The sequence below is a fragment of the Phaseolus vulgaris genome, chromosome 3 (assembly GCF_051622355.1).
Source record: "Phaseolus vulgaris cultivar YP4 chromosome 3, ASM5162235v1, whole genome shotgun sequence".
NCBI classification, from domain to species: domain Eukaryota; kingdom Viridiplantae; phylum Streptophyta; class Magnoliopsida; order Fabales; family Fabaceae; genus Phaseolus; species Phaseolus vulgaris.
In genome coordinates, this window is record NC_143500.1 from 4102455 (window position 1) to 4122009 (window position 19555).

Below are 19555 nucleotides of genomic sequence, written 5' to 3' on the forward strand. Positions count from 1 at the left end.
ACACCCTCCAAGTACTGTCCTTATTTTCCTGCCTAACACAGCCACATATCAAAAGCATTTTCAAATAAAATATATGATCTCAATGAATAAATCGAGCTTAAGAATAGACAATTCTCATAATTTTTTACTTAAATCTGCTAGCACTAATCAAATAGTAGTCACAATATCGGTAAGAAAAATCCAAAAGTAGATTTAAACTGGGGGATATCCTAAATCAACAACTTCACTTTAAATGGGAATTGTTAAAATAAAGGAAAGAGAGAGACATTGAGCTGAAACAGAGTATTTCTGAGACAGCACGGATACTTTATTATATTGAGAAAATGGAATCAATGCAATAAATAGAGGAAATTTGATATACTTAATAAAGATATGATACAAGAATAAATAAAAACATTACTAATAATACATATATAATTTAGATATTCTTTAATCAATGCAAGTTCCTTGGCCCTTATTTGAAACAGTTTTTCGCTAAATTTTTTTTGGTATGTAAGTCTTGGTCGACTAAGTGGTTACTTCCTAAATACCGATGCCTCAAAATATTATAGTTCAAATTTCAGTACAAGTAATAGAGCAGAAAACAATCATTATATTTATCTTTTCAACTAGAGATAGAAAGTGTTGTTATAAGTATCTATATTGTCCAAATTACAAGATATCATGAGTAAAGCAAGTTATCAAAGACATCTGTCACGTACTTAATAGCATACACTTCTATGCTTAACTAGTTCTCTGATAATTTTCCCGATGATGATTATAATAGTACTTAGTATTTAAAAACATGTTTATACATCACTAATGAACATCTTGAAATGGAAATTAGATTCATCACCTCTCCATGCAATGGTTCTCCAAGTACACTTGAATATGTAATTGGTGATAGTCGCATGTGGGTTTCACCTGAAACATGTGTCGTTTGACTCAGGATCCGATGAGTCCCAAATGTAGGGCAATGTAGATGTTGATCTAACATTTGCATGTGCATAGCCATCATATCTCGTCTCCTATGGATCTCCAAGATAAGAGTGAACAGTGCTTCATCGTCAGGAATATTCTCTATGAATTGCAAATCACTACGTAACAATTCATAGAAGGGTACCCGACATTTTCCCTCATCAACTAAAAGCCAAATCACATCCAAACAACTGTGTAGCCATGCAATTACGGCTTTGTCAGGTCTCCAAGATTTTATTACATCAGATTCATCCATTCCCTGTTGCCTCTGGTCCCAATTCACCAACCAATTCAGCATATGGTTGAAGATTTCCGCATATGTCACTGGTTTTAAACTGAACTCGAGACCAATTAAAATAATCTTGCAACATAGCTGACGAAGGCTACTATTACTGATATCATTATTTCTAATGGCTGAACTACCTCTCAGTTTAGATTGTTGTCCAGCAGAGGAAATATCAGATGATTTGACAGGAGACATAGCTGCACATGATAATGATTCAATTGTTGACTGTGCAGGGGAGCCAATAGTATGAACAGCTGTCAAAGGAGATGCAGGATTCGAAGACTGAAAATTAGAAGAATTAGCAATCGTGCTTGGAGGTGGCAGCATTCCTGTCTGTGATAAGCTCGATGAGGAAACAGTTGGCACTGCTTGATTTAGTTGACCAACAGGCAATTCTGCAGAAGAAACCGAAGAAAGAAGGGACTGCAGAAGGGAGTCCCAATTAATGCATCCAATACCACATAAACTCCGTAAAACAAAAAGAAGAAAGTCTGCCCTTGGTCCATGGCCACTGCACTGCACTACTAGGGATATAAGAATTGCTTCTGTAACAGAACGTAATTGATCTTGGTCCTGAAAGGAAAACACATAATCAACAAATAAACAACATCAACCAAGTTTTTACCACATGGCGAAGTCCACTGCACAAATCAATCAATACCACAAATTTTGTAGTAAATCACGCTTATGGACAAACTATTAGTGACTCAATCCTTCTGAAATAAAATAAAATGTCATGTTCCCCATTAAATTAAGACAAATCAAAGTCAACACAACAAAAATTGCACCGTATAATTTCAAACTCACAGGAAACTGGCTCTGGAGTTGCTCAAAATCTAGAATGAATTGCTCATTTGGTGGAGGAAGCTCCCGATTAAGTGCATGTACACGTTTTTGAGTCTTGTTCCTGAAATTAATCATTCCAACTCTGAAAATGTAAGAAGCTGAAAAAACACAAAACCAAAACATATCACGCAACCCTACACATCATTATGCATATTCTTGAAGGACAAAATAAGAAGAAAAAAAACGATTAAATAAGTTTCTTACACAAGAAAATTGAAGTTAAAAATCACCTTCTAAAAAAAGTTGATGTGATAAAATTTCTATAAATTAGCTTGTTAATAAGTTAACTTCAACTCATGGACAAGTTTAATTCAACTTCTCTTCTTTGAAGAAGTTCATCTACTCATACCCTAAATATTGCAAAATATATGTGTTTTTAAACAGGTTTATCTAATCGACCCTAAATATTGTAAAAATCACGCGAAAATTTTCACACAATTCTTATTCGCCGACCTTGGAAAATTTTTTTTAAAAAAAAAGAGCTGAATTGGAAAATAATCATTCCGAACTAAGCACAATAAGTAATTCAGAAAACAAAGCGCTGTAAAAACCATAATAATTATGACAACTATTATTGTGCAGATGTAGAATTAAAAAGCATTCGAACATTGCAATATCGAAAAACCTATAACAACATAAAGCATTAAGTGAAAACAGTTCTTCACGTCAGAAATCACACGCGCAAATACAAACACTAAAAGTTCCAGCAGCAAATTTTAAAAAAAACCGTGAAAATTGCAGTGAGAGAACTTACGGCGGGTCGCGCAGTGAGTCTTCGGGTTTGTTGCGGCTATTTCGCTGTGAGAATGAAAAGAAGTGAGAGTGAAAAAGAAAAACAAGGAGAAAGAGAAGAAGAAGAAGAAGAAGAAGAGAGGAAGAGAAAATACGCCGAGTCCTAAGTAGAGGTTGAAGAGATCGAGAATGGGGCCACGAGCAGGGTGGAACTGGAAAGAGCGCGACGGTGTTGTCGATGTGGCTGCACGCGGATTCTGTGATTGATCCATTCTTCGCCTTTCATTCAATTGCAGTGTGCAATCGAGAGATTCTTCTTATATTTGTCTGGTTGAATACGTTGTTCGAACGCTGAACTTCTGCTCAGAATTGCGCCACTGAGAAAAGCTATTTGGGTTATTCAACGTGATTGCGATGGATCCTCACACGGGTCGGGTCGAGTCGGGTCTTTTCATTTCTTTCTATGTCTTTGTCTTTCGAGAGGAGTAGGAAAATTTCTAAAATTTCAGTTATTTTGTGAGAAAAAATATTTTTATTTATGTATTTTTGGGATGATGATTGAAATTTGTAAAAAAAAATTACTGATGTTATTAATTTAAAAATTTGAAGCATTATTTATAATTTTTTCTTTTAACTTTATATTTATATATATGTGTATAATTTTTTTTAATTTGCATCAAATGAGAGAGTTTTGATTTTGGATTCAAGTTGTTTATCTGCTTTTTATTTTATAAAATGTAAAATATTTGTTTGAGTCCATATATAATTTATGAATTTTGGTTTTAATTTCAGTAAATATTTTTCTTTGTTTTTTATCATTTTAAATTTAAAAAATACTCATTTGATTTTAATATTTATAATATCTTCATTTATCTTATTTAATAATTATATGTACAATTTAATATATAGCTATACATACGTATAATTTATATACTTTTAATATTATATTATAAAATATTATTTCTTTCTATATGAATTTTTAATAAATACATCAAAGGATAAAATATTTCTCCACTTTTTTATGTTAACACCTTAGTTCCTTGCTACTGAGGTACATAACATGTAGGACTATTTCTTCCTACACATCTACACATGTTCTTCTGTCATTCCATACGTAACGTAAAAATATCTTTTTAACCTTATTGTGTCATCTTCATAGAATGGTTTTTGGATTATGTAATTTAGACACTCATTTGAAAAAAAAAAACTTTCGGATTATGTAATTCGGAAGCTAAAAGAGACTTCCGGATTACATAATCCAAAAAACTAATCATGCATCTGAAGAAAGGCTTTTGGATTATGTAATCCGGAAGATAATTACAAATTTGAAAAAAAACTTTCAAATTACATAATCTGAAATATTACAGAGAGATATTTTTCGAAATATGAAAAATGTATGGAGGTGAAAAATAATATATGGAGGTGCATGAAGAAACAACCCACATGTAATCTATATTACATAATCTATATTCCCATGTAAAATACAATCAACACAAAATAAGAAGGCAAGGTAAAGCTAGAATTTTGAAGACTTTTAATATAATTTTAGATTTCAATAAATGCAATCACAAATCTATGATTTGACATATTTCATCTAATTCAATTAACATATAATCACATTTCATCATTTTGTTTAGTATCTACAAATATTTCATGTTGAACATCATTCATGTTAAAAATTTATTGACATCCACACATAGACATTATTTGACTCTATTTTTAAAATTAATATATATTTTTATTTATAAAATTACATTAGAATCATACTAGAATTATCATAAATTTAACAAATAATTTTTTGAATTCACACTTATGGATACTTGTTATACGAGTGTCAACACAAAATTTAGAAGGAGTGTTTGGTGTACAAAGGTTGTATCAGTATTATTTAATTAAATAAAAATTATAGGTGTTTTTTTTCGTACTTATAAGATTGCAATCCTCTTGAATTGAAGAGAGGAAACAGTGCTGCTATTTTCCCTCCACTGTGGTTCTTCGCTTCTTCCTCCTCATGAACCCCAAGCAGTGGGTTTCTTCACTCTGTCACCGCCGAAGCTGAATTGCGTGTGGTTTGCTTGGTACCATTCATCTCTTCCCTTTCTCATTTATTTTGCTTAGGGTTTTATCCAATTCTCAATTTCTGCTTTCAGTATTGAAATTTAAAATAGGACTGATTCAATTTCAATTTAACAATAAAAAAACTTGCAATTTCATAAACCCCACACACACTCTCTTCCTTCTCTCATTTTGCATTTTCATTGGGTGCTTTATTGCTGCATTTTCTTTACCTTTTTCTCTCCATTCCACATTTATCATGTATCGCAGCCTTGCCTCCAAAGCAAGGTCACCCTCCTAACAACTCTTGCTTTGTTTTATTCCTGTGTTGTGTGGAAGTCAAATCGTTCATCTGGGTCACAGAGAAGAACTTGCAAAATGGATCAAGCTTTTTTTTTTTAAGCATTACCTCGTTGGGTATTGTTTGTTTGATTCTTACATATACTTCCGTCTATCTCAATTTTTCACATATACTTCCCCGTAGAATGATTCTTCCCCATTCACCAGCCCTAGTTTATTTCTTCCAAAGATGAAAGTGTTTGATATGGCCGATTGCTAATAATCACGCCTCTGTCACTCTCTATCACACTGCTCTCTTTTACTATATTATGGTTACAACGTGTATGGGGCATACTCATGGAAGTGTTCCCTGTTCGTTTTACTTTTCAGGGCCACTGCAATATGTTTGGCAGAATGCCTGAAAGAAAACACTTACATATGCTTACACAGTCATTTGACTCTTGTTTTACTTGCTTGGAAATTCGAAGGTGACTCTTAGTTTCGGCACAATGGGTTGTAGATTTTTGGAGCTACTTTACTGTGGAAACCATTTTATTAGAACCAACAAGTTTGCAGCCTCCTACCTGAACTCGATTTTTTATCACACTTCAAAGGACGCTGCCAGCTTGCAATGGTATCAGAATGAGTTTCCCAAGGTGAAAGAATTGACCCATTTACTTGCAAATGTGGATGCGGTTAATGGTAGACTTATTGATGTAAGGAGCAATTCAGTACTTTTTGATGATGACATTGAGCGTGAAATGTGTACCTTCAAGACCCTTGTACGCGGGTATGTTGGGTCGTCATATGTTCAGCACAAAATGAAACGTGTTGTGGCCTCTTTTGTTTCAAATGCAAAACATGGATCCTTTACCCCTTTTGGTAAAGCGACTGAAAGAGAGCCTATGGTGGTTGATTCACTATCCAAAGTGAGCAACTTTCTTAGTGTTTCTGCTCAACAAAGGAAGTTGGTTCGTCTAAAAGTGTGCTCCCAGGTTACTCAGCATCGCATATGGACTGGTGCACTTAAAGAAGTTCTGAATGGTTTTGCAGTTGATTTGGATTGTTTGTCTTCTCGGGGCTTAAACAATGATGCTTTGTTGGGTGGCCAAATTGTTCATAGCTGTTTGAACTTTCTGACTGAAATTGGTGTGGTTTCGGATCCAGGGTCTTCTTCATGGATGAAGCTTTCATCTTCTAAAATGGTTGATTCCTTTGACTCACGGAGGTGGGAAGATGTTCTTGTGATGTTCACTGATCTGATTGAATGCTGTAAAAAGGAAACGAGGTTGAAGTTGCATGTAGCTAAGGCTGAGATCATGAAGGAGGGGCTTTTGCACATAAGGGATGTTTCAGTTGACAACACTGTCGGATATAAGGACGCTCAGCATCAAGAAAGCCTGGTGAGGAAGAAGCTTTCCAAAATGTTGGGTCACTCCTCTCGTTGCGTATTCACTCTATTACTGTATTACCTCTATGGAAGGGTAGTAGATATTGAAGTAGACATGTGTGGTGGGGTCAATGCAAATGGAAAGGATGGCAAGTTTTGCTTGTTTATGGGAAGAATCTTGACTTCAGATAGTGAGAAGATGGTTGGGCGTGGTGTGAAGCAGTTGGACCGGGCACTTGGGATTTTCAAGTTTGTGTGGGAAATGGCTGAAATGAAAGGGCATTTGGACTTGCAGGGCCATATGTGGTGTGTTGGAGCAGACAGTAGAATTCTTAGGTATAGAGGTAACACGTACTTTGTGCATGGAATTTGCCTCTGAATAGAGATTATTATACACTACATTATTTGATCGAACTTCACTGCGCTAATTTGTCCCCCACTTAGCAGTTGCCAATGGCAACCCAAATTTGCAAAGTGTTTAGGTAATTCAATCAAAGTCAAAGAAGTTTTCTTAAGCAACCATCTCCCTTTAAAATGAACTCTATAGAGCAAAATAATTAGTTTAATTTTTTTATACTAGTAACTATTGGATAAATTATTGTTATTGATTACGTAGCATACTAGCAAATAGATTATACGGTTATGTTTTTCTTTTTGCTTTTCAATGGTGTACAAGGATTAATCCTTCCTTTGCTTTAAAAATGTTGTGTGATGCCTTGTGGTATATTTGGAAAGCTAGACAAGAACTTATTTTCCAAGGTGCGAATTGTAATACCTGGGTCAAATTGAACTCACAATGGAGGCGTTAGCCCTATATGCAAATGAAAGATGGACTCTTTGGTTTCTCTCTGGGCTCCTCAACTTTTGGATTAAAGGTTGTCACAAAAGATAAAGTGATTACGTATGTTTCATTGCAAGGTAATAATTGTATTTTCTTACCTCAGATTTTTGGATATTAAACTATTCTAACCTGAGGCAAAACTTTGGTCAGAGTTGATGACCCTATTTGGTCCATGATGCTAAGCCAAGAGTGAACTCCAATGGGCAAACAGTAAGTCCTAACTGTAAAATTTCTTACCCACTTCTCATTTTTAGAAGAAAAGCTCACCAAATTGAAATCATATATTCTTCATTTTATTTATGTACTCCCAGATTACTAGTATACTCAAAATGGGCAACACTCATTCATTCACCTACGAGTCTAGATCAATTTGAGATAAATCAACTCAGTGGCACTATTGGTTTACCTGTAAGTAACAAGCACACATCTCATAAAGGCATTAATTATGTCAGCATTGGTGTTCTTTTTGGTAACTATTAGTGATCTCATTCAAGCGTAACTATGGTGCCTACTTTGACAATGTCCCTGTCGGTGTTTGTGGTCCAGTTCAGTTGGTATCACCAAAGAATAACACTGAGGTAGTCAAAGGTACCACCAATAATGTATGGAATTATAAGGTGGGATTATATGGTTAAACTGTGAAGCAATCCAGATAACAATCGAGGATGTTATACAAATGCTCTTCCAACTGATATAGTATTTGTTTGGTACAAGTCGTAAGTATTGTCTCTTTTCAGCTGTTTAAATCCATTTAATGCAGTATTACACCTTCAAGTTGAGTAGTGCATACACTTTTTATGAAAAATTCTCTTTCAATGTTTCCATTGGCAACTGCTTAGTGGGGGGCACATTAGCGCCATGTGGGTATTCTTCTTCTAACATAGTTCATACTATATTTAAGTTACATTATCCAGATTCGAAACTTGCATCACTTGGTTAAATGACATAAGTTGTTACTACTTGTATCAAATGCACGTAAAGAGAAGATAGTTGGTTTATCTCAGGCATTTTATCAAACATATTGCAGTGGCCCTGGAAAGTAATAGGAACGATTCTGTTGCTTATGGACTCGGTTACGTTGTTGTAATTATAAAATAATTAGGGAAGTACCATTATACAGATTGAATGAATAGGGGAGAATCATTCTACTATGAAGCATGTAAATGAGAAACAGAACGAAGTTCAATTATTGAGAAGGGATAAACTCTAGAAAAATATTTAAAACAAAGGGTTTAAATATGTTTTATGTTCTTAGAAACATTGTCATAATTTTGTTTTTTTTTCCTACATTTTGTTAGTTTCACATTCTTGACATTTCTTTAGTGTTTTTTTTTTTTTAATTTCATTAGTAACTATGGTTAATTTAGTGTTGAAACGAAACAAATGAAGATAACTAATGTAATAATGGTTTTTGAAGTTAAGATAGTCAAGATTATTTTTAAGTGCATAATTAAATTAGTAATTTTTTTTGTTAAATTTTATGAATAAGATAATCACATAATTTATTTTTAATAGACTGTGAACAATAATTTAGATATTATTTCTTAAATATTTATTTTTATCAGAATGCTATTTACAGGAAATAATTACACACAACTTGTATTTTACAATTATGTATATTTATTATTTTACATGTAAATAATTACTAGCAAAATATTTCACCTATTATGAAATAAATATTTTATATTAGTTTTGAATTGCATAATAGTAGAAAAAGAAAAAAGTAAAGATTATTATTTTTATTTTACACATATAGATAAAGAAACCTGTTAAAGGATCAGAGCAGATAAACTACTGAACTTTAGTCACTAAAATGAAAGAGAAAAATCATTACATATTATTTTTTATTTCAATGATAATGAATATAATGTGAGTAAAACAAATGTACATTAAAATTCCACTTGTTTACCCCTCATAATATTTTTGCAACAAAATTTTCACAAAATACATGTTTCACAAGGAAAATGATAATCCACAATTACTAAACAATATAAAACCTAGATTCTAACCAAATCCATAGTACTAAATCTTAAAACATTAAGTTTTCTTGGTTTTCTACACCACCTTGGGCTTGTGCTCCAGTTTATGAGTTCTGTTGAAGTCAATGTGGACAAAGGCTCTCTCAACTTCTGGGAGTTTTTCAAGCTTATCTTGAAGTGTCTCTCCAATGTCATGTGCTTGAACAAGTGACATTTCTTCTGACACCACAATGTCTACCTCCACAAAGTAATTGGACCCAAATGTGTAGGCTCTCACAGTTTCTATGAAGGTGATGTCCTTGTTATGGTTCCAACACAGATATGTTAGCTTTGCAAGGTATTCTGCTGGGGCTGTTTTACCAATCAATGACCACACATTCTCCATCACTGTTTTTGCCCAGTTACTGATTGTATATAAAGCTATCTGCATACATGTGCAATAAGTTGAAAACTATATAATAGTAAATATACTAATTAATTGAAAAGAGAAGGAAACATGATAAGTGACTATATATAATATCTATAATATATAATTATATTTTATTCTAATATTCTCTGAAGTTGAAGAATAAATGTTGATGATTCTTATTGCTAATGAAATGTTGAAGGCACTGAGTAATGGTTGTGGTCAAACTACTTCATTGACCACCAAAGATGAAACACTATATTTTGATTCTACTGAAGACTTGAACATGGTACTTTGATAGACTTCTAGAGAATCACTTAGGAAAACACAAAAGCCAATAGTTAATGTTTTGGTATCTAAACAATTACCCAGTCTGCATCAGCTTAAAGATGAGATTTGTTGTTGGAAAAAAGAGACTTGACCTATAGAGTTTATTCTAATACATGTTATTACTTTTCATCATACCCCTAAATATATGTAACATTTGCATTTAAGCCTTGCTTGTGTGATTAAATGTTTAAAAAGTTAAGAACATATACCAGGATGGCTCCAAGAGGGTCAATCCACCAGTAGAATTTGATGGCTAGAACTGCAGTGGCTAGACCAATGGAGTTTGTAATGACATCAAAGAAATGGTCCTGAGCATAGGCCCTCACTATTTCATTCTTGAACCTGCGACAGTAAGTCATGAGTGCAACTTTTACCACAGTGGCTGTCACCATAATCCCTATCATCCACTTTTCTTTCACTGGATCCCTCTCAGGTTGAGCCTGTTATAAATGAAGCATACATTGTGTTAATACACAGAATCTATCAAGCAATGCTAGTTAGTTACATATGCTAATCTTCTTTTATCATTTCATAAAACATAAATTTTCAATCTCCATCATGATTTTTTGCATCACTTTATACCTTTGTGATGATTTCTCTTCCTGATTCAAACAATATTTGCAATCCCAGAGTTGCCATAACTGATGCGAACACAACTATACCCTGTCCAAATATATTAAAACAAGAATTGAGAAACACAAAAACAAGTTTATCAGATAATCAAAAGGTGTCATCATAATAAGGAACTAGTCTTTGTTCTAAGTTCATTTTTTGTGCATGTTTGGTACTGCATATATATGAAGCAATAATGCTAAAAAAATGAGCTTAAATGAAGTGCTATAGATATATATGAAGAAATGAATCTAATGTCAAAATGTCAATGTTCTAAATGAAAAAAAAACAGTTACCACAGGTTGCATTCTGTTCTTGCCAATGGGGTATTGATGATGATTTGGTTTTTTCATAGCATAAGCAGTGAACCAAAGTATAAATCCTGACAAGAGATCCAACAGTGAGTCCAGAGTTGATGCAATAACAGCCAGGGATCTACTCTCAATGGAAGCATACACTTTTGCTACAAACAGCACCATGTTCCCTATGTTAGATGCATAGATTGCCACCCTCTCATTCCTTTCAAGTTCCTTCATATCATCCTGATAAATCAAAATTTTCCAATCACATATGCATCATCAAACACACCCTTTTAAGGAAAATGTTCTTGGCCATTTACTTTTTACTAAATTTGTTTTTTTTTTCACTTTCGTGACGAAAAAACCAGTCACTAACTATTAAGTTGAAAGACAGAAAACAGTCAAAAAATTGCACATTTTCAAAACTTGAAGAACCCATTCCCCAATTTGAAAATATTAGAAACAAAACCAAATTCATCAAAATTAAGTGAATAAAAAGCACTTTTCCCCCCAAAAAAAAGTAGTCAATAAACAAGCAAAAGTTCATCTTTTTTTCAAAAACCTCTGTCATAGTTCCTGGTAACATGCCCAAATCAGTGTATGAGTCCACTTCTTGATACCCTTTAAGAAGCCTCTCCTGCCTCTTGTAATACTCAGCAAGTTTCCTTTGCCTCTCTGAGATCATAAACATGCAAATTTCATCTCAGAAAGTGCAATTTTCCCAAAGAGAATATTAAAAAAAAAATAGTCAACTGATGCATATATATGAGTTCATGTATGTATACTTAGTGTTCTTATGAAGAGTCCAAAGCCAAAATGAGACTCCATTTGCCTTTCTGGTAAGCGATGTTCATCCATGCTGATCCTCCATGAAGGTTGCCTAGCCATGGACACATTCTCTGCAGCTATGTTTGGGGAAAGAAGCTCAGTTCTGTAGTCAGTGGAATCTGTTCGAAGTTCAGTTCCCATCTCTGCTATGCTTCAATCCTAAGCACTTGTGTTTGCTATATATATTAACTAAAGCAAGTGGAGTGGTTACTATAGTAGGTAATATGGAATATTTAAACTTGGTGATTGCAAATGAATAATAATAATGAAATTAAACAAGGCATGAACATTGCTTCATTGTTGTTCTGGCATGAACCATATCTTTGTCTGTTTCAATACTATGCTTATGAAAAAATTGACTTTCAGTTGATGTAATCAATGTTAATATGAACGGAATCCAATCCAACTTAGAGGAATATGCGTGGTGTTCAATGTTCACATTTTAAGATTCAATTTTATTTCTTTTAAGAAGATTCAACTTCTGATTATTAATTAAAAAAGAAGAAAACTATCAATTTTGTCCTCTGTTTGCAGTGCAATTAATTCTTCTTCCTAGATACGAGGAAGCACCCTAAACTTAATTTATTAGATTGAAATGGACTTATTGGAATTAATTTATTGCGTTTAATCTATGAAGCTCGGATACGGCTAAAAAGACGCAGTTGGTGTTTCCGATACATCGCGGACATGGACACGCAGCGAAAGTGTGTCCGACACGGTGTCAGACGCTTTTTATTGGATCGGAAACGGTCCTCTTTCTGGATATGTCGGAGGAGACATGTTTCTCTCCTTGAACATGTCAGAAAAGCTAGAAAAAAAACATTGTTTAGTGTTTTAAAGACCTCTTCCCTTACACATTAAATCTCAGATAAAATATGATAAAATCTCAAACAAAATATTAAAATCTCAAAAAAGTAAAAGTTAAACATTATGTTTTTCTTGATATTTTTTCATATAACAAAATATATTACTACATTTTAATTTATATATAGTTGTTGTGTCCCGTGTCCTATAATCTTCAGTTTAACCGTATCTCCGTGTCCGTGTCTGTGTCGTATTCGTGTCTGTATCCGTGTTTGGACTTCTTAGCTTTTAATAAGCTTCTCTGTTACTTTTTTTAATTTGCTAAAATGAAATAATATATATTTAGATTATGATTATTATTATAATGAGCAAAATGAGTTTATTCATCTATGGTTACACTTTAAAAAATAAAATGCAGAGTTGCAGCTGTTCATTTTTCTTCTTTTTTTAAAAAAAGTATTGTGCATGTGTCATGTATGTAATTTTTTTTCTTCTGACATGACACTTCTGAGTTAAAAACAGATACCCAGATTTGCGTTTTGCATAAGTAAGATGTTTCTTTTGCACCCCTACCATTTTTCTTCCTGCACCCCTACCATTTTTTTAAATACCCAAATTACCCTTAACAATTTTGGGTGATTTTGGATAGAGATTGTTCGTAAGAAAAAAAGTTTCCGAAATAGAAGACTTGGAAGAAAAAAAAACCTTAAACCCTAAATCTTAAACCCTAACCTTAAATTAAATTAAACAATACAAAAATCCACATTCCACAATTACACTGCAAGAAAATTATTAAATAAAAACAAATTTTAAAGATAAAAAATAATTAGTTGCTATATTGACAAAATTATATACTATTTTAAATTAAAAAAAAATTATTGAAATCTAAATTAGTTTCTATTATTGATAAATAATTTCTAAATTGTTATATAATTATATATCAACTTTAAAATCTAAATAATTAGTAGCTAATGGGTAGTTAATTAATTAGATACCAATTTAGAAACTATTTATGAATAATAAAAATAAATTTAGATATTAAAAAAGAATTTAGTCTCTAATATAGTATCTAATCTTGTCAATATAACAACTAATTGTTTTTTATCTCTAAAATTGATTTGTATTTAATTATGTTTTTAAGTGTTATAACTCATTCCTCATATATAACACATTCAATAAGTATCTTTTAGAGTACATAATTCTTGCATAAAAAAGCCTTATGAATTGAGCAATCAGTGAAATAAAATTTTGAACGCTCGCTATACATTCTTATTTATAAAACTTATATAGAAATCCCTTCCTCCTTTATAAATGTGATACACTTAAACCCAAAACTTCTATTTTTAAAAGAAAAAGAGTAATTACACAAAAATTCTCATATTTTTTGAAAAATTATACGAATTATCTTCTATTCAATGTACATTACAATTAAATATCTCTATAACAGTAAAAAAATATAAAATATTAAAATTTAAATGATAAACTGTGAAAATAAAATAAAATTTTATAACAAATAGATAATAAAAATATAATTAACAACACAATTCAAAATGAAAAAATATATTTCAAAATTATTGAAACGAAAAATTCAATAAAAAATTAATAATACGAAGTACTAATAACGAAATTAATAAAATATGCATTATTCTATTCTGAATACTGATTTTTAAAAACAGTTTTGTTCCATTTTACTGATAGTTCATATCTTAATTAATTTTTATCACTGAATTTTGAAAGCAATTTGTTTTGAATGTGAGTGTAACATGTTTCATTATTATAAAATAACAGGAGTGTTGATTTTGTCCAAGTTTTAGAAATGAAGGGAACTTTTTTTTAAATGAAAAACTAAAGTTGGATTGAAGTAATGGATTATTTTTTAAAAAAGGTTTCATTATTTTTTAATTCTTACTCTCAAGATTTTTAAAAAGTTTAATATATATAATTATAAATTATTTCAAAACGATTTAATGATGGTTTCTTCTGTTAAATTCTATCATTAAAATATATTCATCTCAGTAATTTTGTTAGTGCACATAAAATTATATGTGATCGTTTTGGAAAAGTTTGGACCATCACGTTGAATTATTTTAAAGAGCAAAATCTCCCTCCACTTTGTAACTTTATCTTGCACTTATGAAAAGTCAGTTTTAAATTTTTTAAATAACCTTAAAGGAAGCGTAAGTGCACCTTCTAGTAACGTACATTTCTTCTAGCCACAACATTTGAAAGAACAATTTCATTAATTGAGCGTGTGTGAGAGGTTAGTACGAAGATTCATTGAATTTGATGTTCCTCGGTATCAAGATAATTTTTTTTGAGTTTTCCATTTTTGCACCTTGTTTTTTTTCTGGATTTTGTGGCTTCCAAAAAAATGAAAAAAAATAAGCGAACAAAAACACAATCACCACTAATAAAAGCACTACAAAATTTACCTCAACCAACCACCAACGTTCACTACAAGTCACCACAAACAACTACTATAAGCAACCACTACCAGTTGAAATGAAAAATACAGTACTACCATCTCCACCATACTCAAAATGGTATTATTAGAATTAAAAAAACGTATGAAGATGTAGAGAGAATTTGCCTTTTATAAAAGTTGAGATTACGTTTAACTTTTAAAAATTTGGAACTAAATTGATTTTATTTTTTTAAAGTTAGAGGAAGTTTAAGCTTTTTTAAATCTAGATTTTTCACCCTTAGTATATAAACTAAAAGGATTGTTAATTTATTTTTAAAATATCAAACTTAATATATTTAAAAATTTTGCTTTTAAATTATCCTTTTAAGGGTATTCCTTCGTTATTTTCTTAGTTGTACATAGAGGTAATTGCGCCATGATTCCATGATGAACTAAAAAATATTTTGTTGACAAATGGATTCATCTACAGCTGTTTGCCTTCAAACACCTCAAAAGTCAAGACTCAACTTCAACCCCATTCTCTATTTTCATGTTGTTCAAGGGTTCACAGATATGCATTCTTCTACCATTTTTGCTTTTACACATTGGACATAAAAAAAAATAAGGGTATTCTTTCGATCTCAAATTTGAGATATAGTATTGTTAGAGTCAATCATTAGATTTGATGTATTGTCAGTTTTGGAAATCGGTATTTCATCACAGTTTTATTCTAAAAAAAGACACATTAACAAGTTGGAGGAAGAAGATATAAAGTGTCTTTAACCTCAACTTTTAAATGATGTGCAACTATATTAATAATAAAAAAAAGACAGAAATTCAAACTAATAAAAATTCTCTCCACCATGGTTATGAAGTTTTTTTCATAGTGATGGTAATTTTTTTATATGTAACATTTTAAGACTTGCAAGTAAAGTTGAATATGCACACAAATCTGCATGTTTAAGTTCACAGAGCAAAAATTCGCACTATAAAAAATCTGTATGTATGTATAACCTGCATTTTAAAGAGTTTTTAATTTGCAAACTGCACAAAACTTTGTAAGTAAAATGGATCAGCCTGTGCCCAACAAAATACATTGAGATTCTTTATTATTTATTCGCATAACAACAATTTATTAAATAATGTATAACTTCAAAACAAAAAGATTAAATTTTGAATTGAATAATTTTAAATTGAATTGAACTCACTACAAGCCAACAAGATTAAATTAAATTGAATGTGGGTAGGAGAAGAGAATCGTTTAACATACACTAAAGGAAGATTATCTAACATGTATTTAGGATTTATTAATAAAAAATTATTTTATTGGAATAATAGATTTTAAAATTCTTTATGAATAGGGCATAGTTTATTTATGTATCGTTTTTGTTAGCATATTTGTTTTAGTCTAATCTCCCATATTTTTGTATTTTTTTAATAATATTTTTTTTATGTAATGATAGATGATTGTTATTACTTGAGGTGTCAGCCTAACTGAGATGTCAAGTTGTATAAGGATGTCTAACAAAAAAAGTTTTTATATATAAAAAAAAAATAAACTATAAAAAATCGTTAATATATATTAAACAAAAATTGTAAATAAATGATTAAAGAATATATTAGACAAGGATTGTCCAATGTGAATTAGAATCACCTAATATATAATAAGCAAAATTGAATGACTTTTTAATACTACCTAGACGAAAATATTTGAACTTTCACATAATTATTTGAATTTTCACATTAAAGAAGTTTCATAAGTTACCCTTTTAATAATTTTATGTTAATGATTAAAACACTAAATAATATTTGGTTAAAAAAATGTGGATAAAAATATGACCATGCGGAATTAATAAATTTAATTGAATTGAAGTGACTACTTGTGTGAATATAAAGACAAGTACTAACATTTTTAAACTTTCATGATGGACACTTTTGACTTTTACAATTAATTTTGCTTATCTTTTCAAAAAAAAATAAAAAATCCTTGTATTTAATTTAGATATTTTTTTAAAATATTTATAAAAAAAGAGTGAGAAATGAATTGAATTGTTTTTTTTCTGGTCAAAATTAACTTATTTTATAATAAAAATTCTCACATAAAAATTCCAAACCCAGTTGAATAAATTGATTTTAAATTATAAAACCAGTTTCATTTATTTATTTTTTCTTTTATAATTTTATTATATTGCCTTTAAGTTTTATTCTTTTAAAAAATATTTTGTATACACATTAGGTTGAAACTTATCGATGCAATGATTCAACTTAAATTTATTTTATATTTTCAACATGTACATGAAGAGAACAAAAGAAAATGAAGTTTGTATAATACACATTTTTTTTACAATAATTCGACTACTAGTGATAAAAGTTTGCAATCAGAATCAGTTCTTTAATAAGTTCACCTTTTAAAATAAATAAATTTACAATTTCAAAATTCTTTATTTTTTTTTGTTATGTACATTAATTCCTATGCTTTACTTTTCAATATTTGATTTTAAGTTGCATTTTTCTTCTTCACCTTCTTTCTCTTTATTTTTGTTTAAAATCTTCCAAATGTAATTTTTCAAGAGAAACACCAACATTTGACGTTTTCTTGAATTACATTACAATTATATTTTTATAAATTTTTTACATAAATTTTCTCTTTATTTGTAAAAACATCACACTGTCATCCTTATTATACATTCACTAACTAAAGTTTTAAAAACATTATACATTTGTTTAAAGGAAAGTAATTGTAATAAAAAAAAAACAGGGAATGTGAGTTTAAATTTGAAAAAAAAAAAAAACTCTACTACACATTTACAGAGAGTTTCAAAATCCATTATTCAATATCAACTTTCAAGAAAATAATAGCAAAAAGAGTTAATATAATGGAAGAAATTTGAACTAAAAAAGCTACGAGGAAACTCTTACGAATCATACTTTCAACCTAAATTCTTAACAAAAATAAATTTACAAGTCATTTTATAAATTATAGTTTCATTTCACTAATCTTTATCCATTTTCGATCAGTAAAATCCTAATTTCAATATTTTTTTATTAACAAATAAAACTAAAACAAAGAAGACATTTCAGGAATGTTTCAACTCTCATTTTATTAAGAAAATAATAATTATCAAATTATATGTAATATTGTACGATATGGTATCCAATTATATGTAATTAATTAATTTAATAATGATATAATATCATGATTAGTATCCTACCTAATTAGATTGTATTTTGGAGAGGGAAACTCCCTATATATTTCAGAGATACCTAATAAGAAACATCTCTTCTTCTTACTATTTTTCATCATCATTTTCTTATACATTCAAAAAAAACTTCAAACCAATCTTCTTGATATCCAACCAACAACAAATTTTTCAAAACTTCATAAGAAAGATCCTAACTTGAATCTATTAACCACTTTGTATAAAATTTAATCTTAGACTTTGAGAAGGTATATCTGATTTAAAAGGAAAGGAGAAAGAGAAATGAGTGTATGCATGTTGAAATGATGGTAGGGCAAAAGAAAATAAGCATTAGCAAGCTTGGATGACAGTTGAGGAAGTGTGCGATGATGAAACACAAAGTTCAAACCATTCCCTGTAAAAAGTCTTCGTTGCTTTTCGGTCATTAATTGTGTTTCCACACGGTACTGTTTCAACCTCAATTTCCTTGCGTTTATCAAAAGGATTTTGGATTGTTCAAAAGAAAAAAAAAATACATTTATACGTTTTGTATGAGAAATTTCAAGAAATAGTTTATTATTTTAGAGATGAATTGTGATTTTTTTTAATGATCAGATTTCATCTTATATGATTATCTTCTTATCTTTCTTTTACACTTTCATATTATTTTTTAATTTCAATAATACTCTTTTAAGTTTTTATTTTTATCAGCAATAAAAATAAATAAATAAATAGGAACTATTTCAAGGGTGGTCCAACCCTTATACAGAAATATCTGACACCAATCTCTTATTAGAACGCCTACCAAATTATCAAAGTATAACCATACCAACATTAACCAACATTAATGAATCAACCTCATACAAGCCAGATGATTTAAAACCCAACTAGAATAAGGGAAATAAGCAAAACGAGACTTTGCATAAATCCAAGACCATACATTTACTTGCACCGAAGCGAACACTTCAGACACATATGCCACAATACTCTTTTAAGTATGATGGAGATGTGATGTTTTTTTTTTTTATTTCTGAGTGGTGATGATTGTTTGTATGACTGACGGTGAATATTGGTTGAAATAAGTTTTGTGATGTGTTCATGGGTGATGATTGTATTTTTATTTTTATTTTTTGGAAGTCACAAAACCAAGGAAAAAAGTCAATGTGCAAAAATGGAGTAAAACTAAAAAAAAAATTGCACTAGGACACGTCAAATACAACTAATATTCTCGTCAACCATTCCACACATTCAACTGATGAGGTTGCTCCCTCAAACGTTGCGACTGAAAAAGAATGAATGTGTTATGGTTGGTAAAGAGGTGTGAAATG

At 30.6% G+C, this 19555-nt stretch overlaps 3 protein-coding genes across 8 annotated transcripts in view; 1 reads left to right on the forward strand and 2 right to left on the reverse strand.

Annotated features, from left to right (window-relative positions):
* The window catches only part of LOC137806185 (mediator of RNA polymerase II transcription subunit), a 32045-nt gene extending 28796 nt beyond the window's left edge, over nt 1-3249 (reverse strand). The window contains exons 1-4 of the mRNA XM_068606167.2: nt 2977-3249; nt 2844-2887; nt 2051-2150; nt 836-1816 (exon numbers count right to left, since the gene is read on the reverse strand). Coding sequence (XP_068462268.1) covers nt 836-1816; nt 2051-2150; nt 2844-2887; nt 2977-3093 — 1242 coding nt within the window. The 5' untranslated portion in view covers nt 3094-3249. The remainder of the gene's footprint in view (nt 1-835; nt 1817-2050; nt 2151-2843; nt 2888-2976) is intronic.
* Nucleotides 3250-4742: 1493 nt separating this feature from the next.
* LOC137806186 (exosome complex exonuclease) lies at nt 4743-8250 on the forward strand. Of its 6 annotated transcripts, none has more exons than XR_016519504.1 (6): nt 4765-4899; nt 5546-6881; nt 7281-7463; nt 7537-7596; nt 7698-7794; nt 7933-8250. XR_016519504.1 is itself a non-coding variant. In XM_090300328.1 (2 exons), the coding sequence occupies exon 2, from the start codon at nt 5665-5667 to the stop codon at nt 6922-6924; it is 1260 nt and encodes a 419-aa protein (XP_090156454.1). In that variant the 5' UTR covers nt 4743-4899; nt 5644-5664; the 3' UTR covers nt 6925-7064. The 6 variants fall into 6 exon arrangements, 2 of the variants coding, with proteins under 2 accessions (XP_090156454.1, XP_090156453.1); XR_016519502.1 differs by having other exon boundaries at nt 7285-7463; XR_016519501.1 differs by having other exon boundaries at nt 7285-7463; nt 7698-8250.
* A 918-nt stretch (nt 8251-9168) lies between these two features.
* On the reverse strand, nt 9169-12045 carry LOC137806187 (metal tolerance protein 10). Its single transcript, XM_068606174.2, has 6 exons — nt 11798-12045; nt 11575-11687; nt 11010-11255; nt 10684-10764; nt 10311-10541; nt 9169-9789 (listed from the first exon to the last, which is right to left on the reverse strand). Exons 1-6 carry the CDS (start codon nt 11979-11981, stop codon nt 9442-9444), a joined length of 1203 nt encoding a protein of 400 aa, XP_068462275.1. The 5' UTR covers nt 11982-12045; the 3' UTR covers nt 9169-9441.
* Nucleotides 12046-19555: the final 7510 nt, after the last annotated feature.

Excerpts from the sequence above, each read along its gene's own strand:
- LOC137806186 (XM_090300328.1), top strand. The coding sequence starts at position 5,665 with ATGGGTTGTAGATTTTTGGAGCTACTTTACTGTGGAAACCATTTTATT.
- LOC137806187 (XM_068606174.2), bottom strand. The coding sequence starts at position 11,981 with ATGGGAACTGAACTTCGAACAGATTCCACTGACTACAGAACTGAGCTT. Across the intron at positions 11,688-11,797 it reads ACTCTTCATAAGAACACTAA|AGAGGCAAAGGAAACTTGCT; the intron begins GTATACATACAT and ends TTATGATCTCAG. Across the intron at positions 10,542-10,683 it reads GAAGAGAAATCATCACAAAG|GCTCAACCTGAGAGGGATCC; the intron begins GTATAAAGTGAT and ends CATTTATAACAG.